The 13,366-nt window shown below is 37.2% G+C and overlaps 1 protein-coding gene across 2 annotated transcripts in view; it reads right to left on the reverse strand.

The window, feature by feature from the left end:
- Positions 1-2,242: 2,242 nt before the first annotated feature.
- CD163L1 (CD163 molecule like 1) overlaps positions 2,243-13,366 on the reverse strand; it is a 54,586-nt gene continuing 43,462 nt past the window's right edge. Inside the window, exons 15-20 of one of the 2 annotated variants that reach the window (XM_005610905.4) lie at positions 12,637-12,945; positions 12,044-12,073; positions 11,313-11,420; positions 10,443-10,538; positions 5,473-5,578; positions 2,243-2,822 (exon numbers count right to left, since the gene is read on the reverse strand). In XM_005610905.4, coding sequence (XP_005610962.3) covers positions 5,496-5,578; positions 10,443-10,538; positions 11,313-11,420; positions 12,044-12,073; positions 12,637-12,945 — 626 coding nt within the window. In that variant the 3' untranslated portion in view covers positions 2,243-2,822; positions 5,473-5,495. The remainder of the gene's footprint in view (positions 2,823-5,472; positions 5,579-10,442; positions 10,539-11,312; positions 11,421-12,043; positions 12,074-12,636; positions 12,946-13,366) is intronic. The other variant, XM_070270958.1, reaches the window with a different exon arrangement.

The raw sequence follows: 13,366 nt of genomic DNA on the forward strand, positions 1-13,366 counted from the left end.
GGTAGTTAAAAAAAAATCAATTTGAGAACTGTCTATCGTGAACTTTGGGTAAGAACAGTAAGAAATTGTGGCATTATTGCCTGGGATAGCTCTCACTCCCCCATCCCAATTATCCCACTGCCACCCAAAAAACCCAGTGGACTAGGTAAATACTTAACAGGGAGATCTGGGAAATGAGACAGCAATAGAAGCGTCAAATAAGATCTTCACACATCTCTGACTCACTGGAGGTTGCACACACATGCGGAAGAAACACAAGAGGCTCTGGCAGAAATTAAAAGCAAGGGCAGACTTTAAAATGCCTAAACTTAGAATAAGTTCTTCAAACACACAGATCCAGTGGTAGAAGAAGGCGGCCTTACTGGTTCACTGTGTCTGAGCACGTCTAACCAATAATTGGCTGACCCCTAAGCATTGCAGATCGAAGAGTCATCTCCACAAAACCAGGTGTAAAAAAAAAAAACAAGAAAAAACCCTAAGTATAGACATCAGTGACTGCACAACATAAGGGAGATAGATTCCACAGATGTAGTCCAGGCAAGTTAACAGACAAATCACAACAACAATTGCCTTGGGGCACAAAGTAGAAACCAGAATTGCAGCAATATATTATCTAAAATACAAAGTTTTAAACAACAACAAAAATGAGACATGAGAGAAACAGGAAAGTATGATGCATACTCATGAAGAAAAACGAAAGCAATCAATGGAAACTATCTCTAAGTGAGTCAAGATGCTGGATTGAGCAGACAAGGACTTCAAAGCAACTACTATGAATAAGTTTGAAGAACTAAAGAAAATCATGTGTGCGGAATTAAAGAAAAGTATGATGACAATGACTCAGCAAATAAGAAGAGATAAAATCTGTAAAAAACCAATAGAAATTCTGGAGTTGAAACATACAACTGAAACAATAACTTATTAATGTGGCTTAGCAGCATATTTGAAATTGCAGAAGAAAAAAATTAATAAACTTCATCAGTAGAAACAACCCAATCTAAAGAACATGGATAAAAGAGATTGCAGAAAAATGAACAGAGCTTGAATGAAAACACACATGTACTGGGAGGCACAGAAAGAGAAGAGACAAAAAAGAGGCAGAAAACTATTTGAAGAAATAATGGTTGAAAACTTCCAAAATTTGATGAAAAACATTAATTTAGAAATCCGAGAAGTTCAACAAATCCCAAGGAGGAAAAACAGAAAGAAATCCTCACCTAGACATATCACAACCAAATTGTTGAAAAACAAAAAGAAATCCTGAAAACAGCAAGAGAAAAATGACTCATCATGTACAAGAACACATATGATTTATGCTAGACTTAGTGGAAGTTTAAAGAAAAATAATGTAATAAGAATGAGGCATCTTTATTTTACACAGATGGACAATATATGTTCATTTATATTCAAGAAAGAGTGACACAGGTAGACAAAGATGGACAGAAACATTCCAAAATGTTAACAGTAATTATCTCAGAATGGTAGAATTATTAGTATTTGTTATTACTCTTTCAATATTTTCCATATTTTTTATGAAACAGAAATAGAGATAGCTCTGCATTTTTATATAGGAACCCATAATATTTTTACTGAAGGACAAAATATTGGTCAGGGTTAAATGATAATATTTAAACTCTCTACTACATTTTTTCATAATATTTACTGCAAATATAATGCATGGCTGGGCCCCAGAATTTACTTTAAATCTAAGGGACAATCTAAGATCTTGCTCTCTCTTGAGAAAAAGCTTTCAAAACAAGCTTCTTTTGGAATGGAGCGAATTATTCTTTCTGATAAGATTTATGGACCAAAGTGTCCTGATTTGTAGCCTCTCCAACTCCTTGAAAGCAGAGGCCCTAAATGAACAAAAGGTGTTTGGGGACATAAAGATTATAAAATTTCCCTTATAACAAACTAGTCCTCTTTTCCTATTTTTACGTCCCCTCTAAGAGCTCCATGAAGCCTATTGCTTTTTCCAAAATTATTTTAATTTTGAGATAGGTATTTATCACTGTAATATATCTGTTGCAGTTCCTATGGGAACAATGATATTCTCAAAATCTGAAGATGTTAAGCTAGAAGGAAGAGCAATTGAACAAAGCCATCAATGAATAAATCTAGTAGGGATAAAAATAAAGTGACTATTCTGACATTCAATTTTGAAAATGATGCTTTCTACATTCAAATCTCTATGGAATTAAGCACACTTGATCCATAAGAACAGCCACAAATCAGCTTCAAGTAATGTTTTTCGTTGTTCAATTTATTATGGTAGGAGTGTTTCTTAGTGATTGTCTTAGTCAGTTTGGGCTGCTATAATAGAATACCATAGACTGGGTGGCTGATAAAAGCAGACATTTATTTCTCGAAGTTCTGGAGGCTGGAAGTCTGAGATCAGGGTGCTAGTGTGCTCGGGTTCTGGTGAGAGCCCTCTTCCAGGCTGTAGACTGACAACCTCTCATTGTATCCTCCCACGGTGAAAAGAGAGTGAGAGCTCTCTGGGATCCCTTTTACAAAAGCATTAATTGCATTCATGAGGCCTCTGCCTTCATGTCCTAATTACTTCCCAAAGGCCTCACCTCCTAATATCATCATATTGTGAGTTAAGATTTCAATATATGAATTTGGGGCAGGGGCACAAAAATTTAGTCCATAACAGTGATACACATAATTTGACTTTTATTATCACCAGTCTTTACCAATTTAGCTGTTCTCTTATTGATCAGGAAATGTTGTTTGGACCAACTTTCCACAGGGTAAGTTGAATTCCTCTTCACTCATTTGAAAATTGCTGTCTCTTTCAAAAACATTTGGAAGCTGATCTGAAATTATAAAACAAGAGGCAATAAGTTCCTCTTCTTCTAAACAAAGCCACTACTGTATATAAAGACAAACACACACACACGCGCGCGCACACACACACAGCATGAAGAATTGATCAATTGGGACAGATCTAGCAGGTGTTAGGTCCTAATATTCCCTTCTATACCCAGATCTTAGTCAGTTTTCTTCCTGACCCCATAGTCAATCTAGAATTCTGAGTTCCAGCATGTAATAATATAATTTAATTGTCAAAGAAGGAGAGTTAAATAACATCAAAATGAAAGAGGAAGGTAAAACTGTTTATGGGTTTGCTTTTGAAATGCCTCTGGAAATTACTCTTTCAAAATTCTATGGTTTGGACTCTGTTAACTCAGAATTTAGGATTAACGATGTTTAGACAGGGCAAGGGCGTTCCCTTATATCATACAATAATAAATCTGCTAAGTGTTGTGGGCTGAATCACGTCCCTCAAAATTTATATGTTGAAGTCCTAATCTCTAGTAGCTTAGACTTTGGAGATAGGGACTGTAAAGAGGTAACTAAGGTAAACTGAGGTCGTTTGGGTGAGCCCTAATCCAGTATGACTGGCATCCTTAAAAGAACAGAATGGACACAGACACACACAGACCAAGGGGTGAACATGTGAGAACACAGAGAGATTATGGTTCTCTACAAGTCAAGGAGAGGCTTTAGAAGAAATGAAACCTACTGACACCTTGATCTTGGACTTCTAGCCTATAAAACTGTGAGAAAATAAATTACTGATGTTTAAGCCACTCAGTCTGCGGTATTTTGTTTTGGCAGCGCTAGCAAGCTAATACATCCGCTAAACACAATAATAAACTAAACAGAATTGCTGGAGGAAAATGTTTTCTAATATAAAACTTTAGTTTCAAGTATTTTAAGAGCAACATTCATACTCTTTGCATAGAATTCTGCTAATACAAATTACTGTTTATTAAAATTGGTTTAGAATAATCTAGACAATCTTTTGTTCTTTATATCATGCAGATGGAAATATAAAATCCACTTTTAAAGAAAACATTTTCATTCAAGATTTTCACTGAACTTTTCCAGATAGAGAAATTAGTATCCTTATCAATAACTAAGATATTGCATATGAAGAGAAAGGAGGCTTCAACTATAAATACAAATAAGTTCTAGTATTACTTAAAACAGTTCCTACTAAATTATGTTGGGGCTAGTTACCATCTAAATGGTTTTCATGTTCTTTGCCTCTGATTTTTCTAACATTTTTCCTCTTATTTTGGTAACAATATATTTTTGGGAAAAAAAAAGAGGAACTCAAGCTCATTCACTTGGATCCTTCGGTCAAATGTGAAATAGTTTTGTGCAGGTGATACCTAAATATTCTATAATAAAAATCAGGAGATAGGACTTATGTCTGCACCCTACCATCTATTCCCATAAAAAAAATTCATAATTGGCTCTGGATTACCTAGGAATGCTCTTTTCGGTATTGCTGGTTCACCCATGCTGGAAATTAGACAGTTTTCTCAATGCTATTTATAAAGCATTGTGCTTTCCAGTGCTGTGACTTCATCAAGTTCAATTCCTCTCTCCATCATGCCTGGACCACCCACTCTCTGCTAGGTGTGGGCAGTGATTAATCATGTCCTGTTAAACCTTGGGATTCCGTGACAATTTAACAAAAAGCACCAGCAAGCTGTTATTCTAATAAGGGATGCTCTTAGAATTTGAGAGACAATATTGCTCTTTTCCTGCCAGACTTCCAGTTGACTTTGACTTTTGTCTCTTTTTGTCTTGGTACTGGTAGGTGTTTTAGAATTTCCCTTTAAATATATATATATATATGCAACATCATCATATAATGAGTGCTTGTTTTCCTAAGTCTCTAGAGCATGATTCCATTGTTTATTATGTTAAAGTTTTCACATCAGATAAAGATACCTACATTTAACAAATATTAAGCATGTATTATATGCTAGGCACTGAAGATCAAAACAATAATGGGCAATATTAATGCACTGAATCTGGGCTGTACTTAATTAAATACGAAGATCCTACTCTGCGTAATAGAAATGAACAGATGGGCTGGCCCGGTGGTGCAGCGGTTAAGTGCACACATTCGGCTTTGGCAGCCCAGGGGTCGCCGGTTCGGATCCTGGGTGCAGACATGGTACCACTTGGCAAGCCATGCTGTGATAGGCATCCCACATATAAAGTGGAGGAAGATGGGCACGGATGTTAGCTCAGGGCCAGTCTTCCTCAGCAAAAAGAGGAGGATTGGCAGCAGATGTTAGCTCAGGGCTAATCTTCCTCAAAAAAAAAAAAAAAGAACAGAAATCCTAGAAACAGAGGTTGTTAATGAGCAGTATTTGAAGCTGGGATCTAATCATCCTCTTTCTTAGTGACAGACTATCCACAGCCTCAGCCAATGATCAGAAATAATCCTGATAAACTCTTTAAGCTTCCTATAGGAACAACTTTCTCATCATCCATTCTCTTTTCCAGAGGGAAACTTTGAATACTCAACAGACTGGGGATATAGACCAGTCCCATAATATATATGGTAACATAAAGGTAGGAAAAATTGTGTTTAATTCTGTAAGGGTAGGAGATCTGTGTGTGTTGAGCTTTAGTGACAGAGCAATGTTCTCAAATTACCTAGTGGGTTTGGAAGCCCAAATTCATTTTGTGGCTTCCAAGACAGGAGGAACTTCCAGCAGTGTTATGTGGCCAACATCTGCACAACCATGGATGGAGGTGCTATCTAAAAAAAAAAGGCAAAATCTGTATTACCTAGTAGGAGAAAACATCCCTGCAGAGGGAAGAGCTGTTAAACGCAGTCTTTGAGCAGCTAGGAAAATACAATCGAGCAAGGAATGCTTATCACATGACTGAAGAGCATCCTCAGTTATTATTTTGAAGGAAAACATTTAATTATCAAATTTAAAAGGTCAAACCATTAAGCTATTATCATCACTAACAGTGCAGCTATAATTAGATGATCAGATTTGCTCCCAGTATCTTGAAGGCCTAGAACTGTGAAATTTATATTTTGATTTAAAAAAAGGACAAGCAAACTCAAGGGTAAGAGTCATTGTCCAGAGATAGGAGGTACAATAAGTTGTAATGAGGGAAACATCCCATTCTTAGCAGAATTGAGAGAAATGGAGAATTGTTGTCTATGGATGGAAAAGTTTAGATAACTGAATATTAATAAGGTTGAATATGACTGGATCTGTAAGAGTGATTGCCTGAACTTCTGGTTTCCCATCTGGAATGTAAGAAGCTTGGAAGTCATCACTCCCATTCATACAACAACAAAAAAGCTGAACAAATTGAAAAGCAACAACTTTTCTTAGATCCCTCAGAGAATTGAGATCACAGGGGAAACCACTGCCCTCAAAATTGGAGAGACAGACAGGCAGAGAAAGAGAATTACAAATTGCTGGAGCAGAAGTGCATGAACAGAAACCTTTGTGGGAACCAGTAATAGGGGTAGGAAAACCTAAACTGTAATTGACAAATTGCTGGAGATTCAGTGTGGACAAGCTTGAGTGTTAAAATCTTCAGGGTTCCTACAATTTTGTTAGTTTTACCTCTAGGAGCTCTACTACATTCTCACAGGGAAGATTGGAGAAAAATTCTTGTGTGATTCCAGCAGGAAATATACACAAAGTATTCTGTTCTTCTTAACAAGGCCTGCCTTTAAGAGAAACTATTTTATCAGAACCTAAGGATTTAGGATTTTACCAGAGCCTAAATGACCTGGGGGAAGGGAAATATCCAGCCACAGCCCCCTCTAGCCTTCTTGTCTCAGTGAGCTAAGAGGGGAAGAAAACCCGAGAAGCACTTGTGAAGGTCACAGCCCAAGGGCACAGGCTCACTAGAAAATTGAGACCAAATCATGGGACTGTACAACGCTTCCCCTCCTTCACATTACTAGCACACCAATAGGGCTCCTATATAATAACTGGGGAATACAAGTGGAAGAGCTGCATATCTGAGATGTTATTCAAGAAGAAGTCACTAGGGAACCCTGAAGACGAGATGGGAGACAAAAACAGAGATACCAGAAGAAACTTTAGCTTCTGACACCTAAACCTATAGCAAATGGTAAACACAGCCCAACTCCTAGCCAGATAAACATAAAACCTCATACCAAAGGCCTATTTACCTCAATTTCCTTTACCCAGTCCCTCATGTCTGGCTTTAAACAAAAGATGGCAAGGCACAGAGAAAGATAAAAATACACTTTGAAGAGACAGAGCATGCATCAGAATCAGACTGATTATGGAAGAGATATTAGAATTATCAGACCAGGAATTTAAAATAACTATGATTAATATGCTAACGGAAGAAGTGGACAACCTGCAAGAACATATGGATAACATAAGCGGATAGATGGAAATTCTAAGAAAGAGTTAACAAAATACTAAAAATCAACAGCGTTGTAACAGATATGCCTTTGAAAGTAGCCTAGGGGCAGGGCCAGGAGAGCAAAAAGGAAAAAAACCAGAGGATTCCCACATATCTCTGGATTTCCCTTCCCCAGTCCTCTGGCCAGAAGGATGGGCTTCTCTGGCGGACCAGGAGGGAAAAAAAAACCCCAAGAAATTCACCAGCACAGCCGTAATAGTCTTTCTTCAGTTTTTAAGATCCTTCTCAAGCTATTTACTTTTCAGAGTCTTAAGGATTTTTCTTTCTTTCTTTTTTTTTTTTTTTGCCATCTTAACCATTTTAGGTGTACATTTCAGTGATATTAAGTACATTCATGTTCTTGTGCAACGATTACCACCATTCATCTTGAGAACTCTTTTCATTTTGCAAAACTGAAACTCTATACCCATTAAACATAACTCTCATTCCCCCTCCCCTGCAGCCCTTGGCAACCACCATTCTACTCTCTGTCTCTATGATTTTGTCTACTGTAGGTATGTCATATAAATGGAATCATACAATATTTGTCTTTTTGTGATTGGCTGATTTCACTTAGCATAGTGTCCTCAAGATTCATCCATGTTGTCGCATGTCAGAATTTCCTTTCTTTTTAAGGTTGAATAATATTCCATTGTGTGGATATACTACCTTTGGCTTATTCATTCATCTGTCAATAGACACTTGGGTTGTTTCCATGTTTTGGCTGTTGTGAATAACGCTGTTATGAACACGGGTGTACAAGCATCTCTTAGAGACCTGTTTTTGATTCTTTTGGATATATACCCAGAAGTGGAATTGCTAGACCATATGGCAATTTTATTTTAAATTTTTTGAGGGACTACCATACTGTTTTCCACAGTGGCTGTATCATTTTATATTCCCACCAACAATACATGAGTGTTCCAATATCTCCATGTTTGCCAACACTTGTTATTTTCTGTTTGTTTATTTATTTCTTTCTTTAGTAGGAGCCATTTCAATGGGTCTGAGGTGAGGTGGCTGTTTTTCATATTTGCTCAGAGATTTTAGTTATAATCAGTAGGATATATAGGCTACAGTTGGCTTATTTCATCCTCCCTGAAATTGATGTCACCAGTTATATTTATTAGATATTTTAATCATACCCAATTTTCTTCTTATGAGTTTTACTATACTTTCATCCTTTGTTTTTTTTTTTGTTTTCTGTAAGTCCAATTATTATCTATTGGTCTATCATACAACTCACTCTTTCTCTTTTAAGCTCTATTCAATTTTATCTATTGAGTTCTTAGTTTCAGTTTTGTATTTTTCATTTATAGGATTTCTATTTCATTCTTATACATAACTTCCAATTCTGTGGTGAAATCTCTATCTGGCCAGATTTTTTCTCGAATTCATTAATCATAGTTATTTTAAAATATCTGATAACCATAGTATCTGAGTCACCTTCAGTTCTGGTTCTTTTGTATTTTTTTACATTTGGTCCTATTTCTTGGTAAGCCTGGCATTTTTTTAAATACTGAATCTTGTGTTTAACATTTTAGATGTTCTGGATGATATTATTTCCCTCAAGAGAAGATTCACTTTATCTTCTGGCAGACAGCAGAGTTGCAGATCACGTCAATATGGTCAGACGGTAATTAATAAAAATGTGGAGCAATAGGAACTTTCCTAGACTGCTGTTGGAAGTGTAAATGGAAACAATCACTTCAAAAAACAACTAGATGTATCTAGCAATTTTGAGATAGCATACTCTACACTGGCACAATTCTTTTACTAGGTACAGGTTACGGGCTGAGTCACGTCCCCCTAAATTCGCATGTTGAAGTCCTACTGCCTAGTACCTTAGAACGTGAGTGTATTTGGAGATAGGGTCTTTAAAGAGATAATTTTAAATGAGGTCATTAAGGTGGGCCCTAACCCAATATGACTGGTCTTCTTATAAGAAGAGGAATTTAAGAAACAGAGAGGTACAGAGGGAAGATATGAAGACACAGAGACTGGCCGGCTATCCTCAAGCCAAGGAGACAGATCTCAGAAGAAATCAACTCTGCTGACACTGTGATTTCCGACGTCTGAACTCTGGAATTGTGAGGAGATAAATTTCTGTTGTTTAATTTATCCATGGTGGCTTTCTTATGGCGGCTCCAGCAAAACTAACACAGTATAATAACCCCCACCACCATCAATGAGATAAGTGGGCTCCAAATTTTCAATCAGATAAAATGTAGAGCACTGTTGAAAGAAAGCACTGTCTATTCTCTTTTTTGTACCTAACAGCCCTAAATTTCCTCCAGTGCAATACAAATCCACTTAAAAACTTTAAAGTCAAGTGACAAACTGGGAAATTGTATATAATGGATAACATAGAAGAAGAATCAATAGTCTTAATATTAAAATAGTACTTGCAAATTAAGACATGTATTCAATGTTAAAGGAAAAACTGGCAAGTCTTAAGGCTTTAAAATTGGCTAACAAATATGTAAAAAATAATGTATCTCCTTGGTAATTGAAATAATGTTAAAATAACAGTGAGATACCATTATCAAATAATTAGCAAAATTATAAAAGAGGTGAAAATATTTAGTGTTAGAGACTATGCAGCAAAATACCTTTTCGCTTATAACTTATAGGAGTAAAATTTGTTATAACTAGTGGAAAGCCACTTGCCAGACTCTGTTTATTATGTAGTCACAGCAATTCTACTTATAGTTATTTCTTCAAAGAAATGATTAAAACCTTTATGAACTGTTTTGTACATATATTATATGTCATAAAAACATTTTAAATAATCATAAATGTACAAAAAATAATACCCAAGGAAGATAGCCATATTAATAAAAATGAAAATAAAATAAAATTGAAAACAATTGTTTATTGCTTATTGGCTTTGTAATAAAACTGAGGACAGGCATTTGACTGCTCACATCTGAAGCAGTTCAACACTTTTCATTTTAATTCTCTCCACTTGGTTCCTCTGCCATGGACTAAATATGATGCTGAAGATGAAATGAATGAGGGTGTAGATTCTAATTTTCTTAATTTTGAATAGTGTTTTATTTCATCAACTCCTCCTTTTGCTTCCCTTTCACATGAAGTATTTTGTATAGGAGGCTGAGATAAATCTCAATCAAGTAAGAGTATCTAAATATCAGTGGTATTTCCTCATATTCCCACCCTCTCTATAGAGTGAGGCCACTGGAGTCACAAACCTGAAGTGCTCATCTGCCGTGAATCCTCTCTGGTAAGGCAGGTATCCATCTCATGGAATAGGTCCTCCTCTAGAGAATCTCTTCTTCTGGATGAAACTGAGAATGATGCCCCATGGTTAGGATTTAAATTCAAATGGCTGATCTCTTACACTAGGACATATATCTACGAGGTTTGAAATATATTGATCCCTCTGAGTTAAAATCTAAAGATCATTTCAGCACCAATTTCTGCTAGTGAATTCTCAATGTTTCTAATATTCATTATCCTTTTGCTGAGCCCTTGAAATTCCTCCATTTTTATTACCAAGTCCTTTATATAACATTTACTGTGTGCTGGCCACCATTCTTATATATGATTAATTCATTTAACTCTCATAATAATCTAATGAGGTAACAATAGTATTGTCTCTACTTTACAGATTAGGAAATTGGAGCTTGACAAAGTAAACTTTCTAGTCAAAGGTCACGCAGCTAGTAAATGATAAATAGCTGAGGTTCAAACCCAGGACATCTTTGCTTTTAATTCTCCACCACGGTTCGCCATTTCCCACTGGCTGTTTCTTATTTCTGCAATCTGGAGCCTGAACCAAAGTACACAATTACCTTCCTTTCATCAGCTAAGATCATTGCCCATCTGATACATCATCTCTATTGTATACTACAGCTTCCAAGTGATCACATTTCTACAAAAGGAAATTGTGGATTGGCTGATTCTTGATCATTCCACGTGCTTCTCTATTTGGCTGCCACTTTCCACCCAACTCACTCAAGGTGGCAAATGGTTTTGTTTCTCCCTGCGGGAATTCCCCATTCCTTGTGCCCTTGGTTCCAGATAACCCACATTTTATGCAACTCTAATGGGGCTCTCACCTCTGAGCAGATGTTTTTTCTTCTCTACGTGAGACCACACAAGAATAAATAGAATAAACAGAACCAGGAGGAGCCCAAGGATACCAGATAAAATAAATGCTGAGTGACCTGTATAGAAATTAAACATTGATAGGCATTTAACTAGTAGATATCAATTGCGAATTTATACACTGAAAAAGAACCGACTTTCTAGCTGCTGAGAAGAATGAGGGCTATAAGTTTTTGCATATTCACAAATGGCACAATCTCTGAGAACTATCTCAGATAAAAAATATCTCTAAACAGTAGATTTCTTTTAATCTTCTACAGAGCTTTCCATAATTCTATTGTCCTAAATTCTCTCCAATTGTATACAAAAGGTTTGATGATTAAGCCTTATCTCTTGCATTGCATTCACCACTAAAACACCAGTCCTAGAAAATAGCCAGGGCTTGAGCTGTTTTTGCCTGTCTTATAAAGAATATTTGAGAACCTGCAGAGATAACTTTTTTTTCTGAGGGTAGCATGAGCGTTCCTTATCCTTCTCCATATTTAAAAAGTTACTTTTTTATAGAGAAGTTCTGCACACCAGAGTAGACTCATAGAGCTGTCGATACCAACCACTGCCATCCATAGTTTCATAATTTCTGAAGTCCCCAGCCTCCTTTGATTTCATTGCAGTTTGCTCTCTCCCTTGACCTCCCATATTGTCTTAGTTATTAGTGACATTTCTGATGGGCAGAAAACTGTACCTGAGACTTCAAGGGATCTTGGCGACTGTCCTGCAAAAGAAAGAGACAGTGAAAAAGAGAGACACATAAATGTAGATGAAATAGAAATCAAAACGGAACTGGGTATTTCTTTTTGCATTCCCTGGGTGTATAGAGTGTCCTTTAAAATATCACTCCGAATCCTCTCAATTGGAAGTCTGAGGCTAAATCCAGCTTTCTCCCCTCAAAGTGATGAAAAGGTTTAGAGAACAGTGAAATGTTATCTTATTTAGTTAGGCAAAAGGATAATTTTTTTTTTAATTTTATTTTTTCCTTTTTCTCCCCAAAGCCCCCTGGTACATAGTTGTATATTCTTCATTGTGGGTCCTTCTAGTCGGCAGTGCCATGTCCGCGCCCAGGATTCGGACCAACGAAACACTGGGCCACCTGCAGCAGAGTGCGCAAACTTAACCACTCGGCCACGGGGCCAGCCCCACAAAAGGATAATTTAACACAGCCTTTCATTTCTTTAACAAGAAATCCTAGTATCCTCCAGGTCAACTATCTGAGGCTGTTTCTCAATGCTTTCACTCTTAGCAGGGCTCCTAGTTTAAATTCAGCCTTTTCACACTTACCAGAGCACCTCACACCAGCATCTTCCTTGTGTCCGCAGTCACTTTGTCCCCAGGGCTTGGACTGACAGTCCCACAGAGAAGACTCATTTCCCTTGCACTGTATGTCATCCAACCAGATAGGTCCAGTCCCCTGGCTAAACGCTGCCTCCCCCACGGCAGCCAGAGCAGAGCCACAGCCAAGTTGCTGACACACCACCTCAGCCTCTGCCAGGTCCCAGGAATCGTCACACACTGTACCCCAGGAGCTTTTGTGCCAGATCTCCACTCTCCCAGAGCACTTGGTGTCGCCTCCACTGACTCTTATCTTATCTAGAAAGGCACAAAATGGCTGTTATTAATCCTGAAAGTCGTTGTGGATGAATGCTGTGGTGGAAAGACTTGAAAGTGGTAAACCTGATTGATGAATCTGGACGTGGTGAGGAAGGTAGAGTTCCAATGTTACACGAATTAGAGAATAATCTGTAAGGAGCATAAGCCTCTACACATTGCTGTGGTTTGTCCTGGTTATGAACAAGGGGTGGAAAATCTTCAACCTGGCAGAAACTGGTTATTTGTTTTCTACTGTTAGATATTTAAAGACAAAATACATTGATTTCATTTTCCAAATTTCTGTGTCTTATCATCTGACCCTAACTTCCTATCCTGTCCCTCTCATTTTCATAATTACTCCAGATATAACATTTGTTTGACTGAAGTCCGATCTACAGACCACTGATTCTCCTATTCCCTC

This window comes from Equus caballus, chromosome 6 (assembly GCF_041296265.1).
Source record: "Equus caballus isolate H_3958 breed thoroughbred chromosome 6, TB-T2T, whole genome shotgun sequence".
NCBI lineage: Eukaryota > Metazoa > Chordata > Mammalia > Perissodactyla > Equidae > Equus > Equus caballus.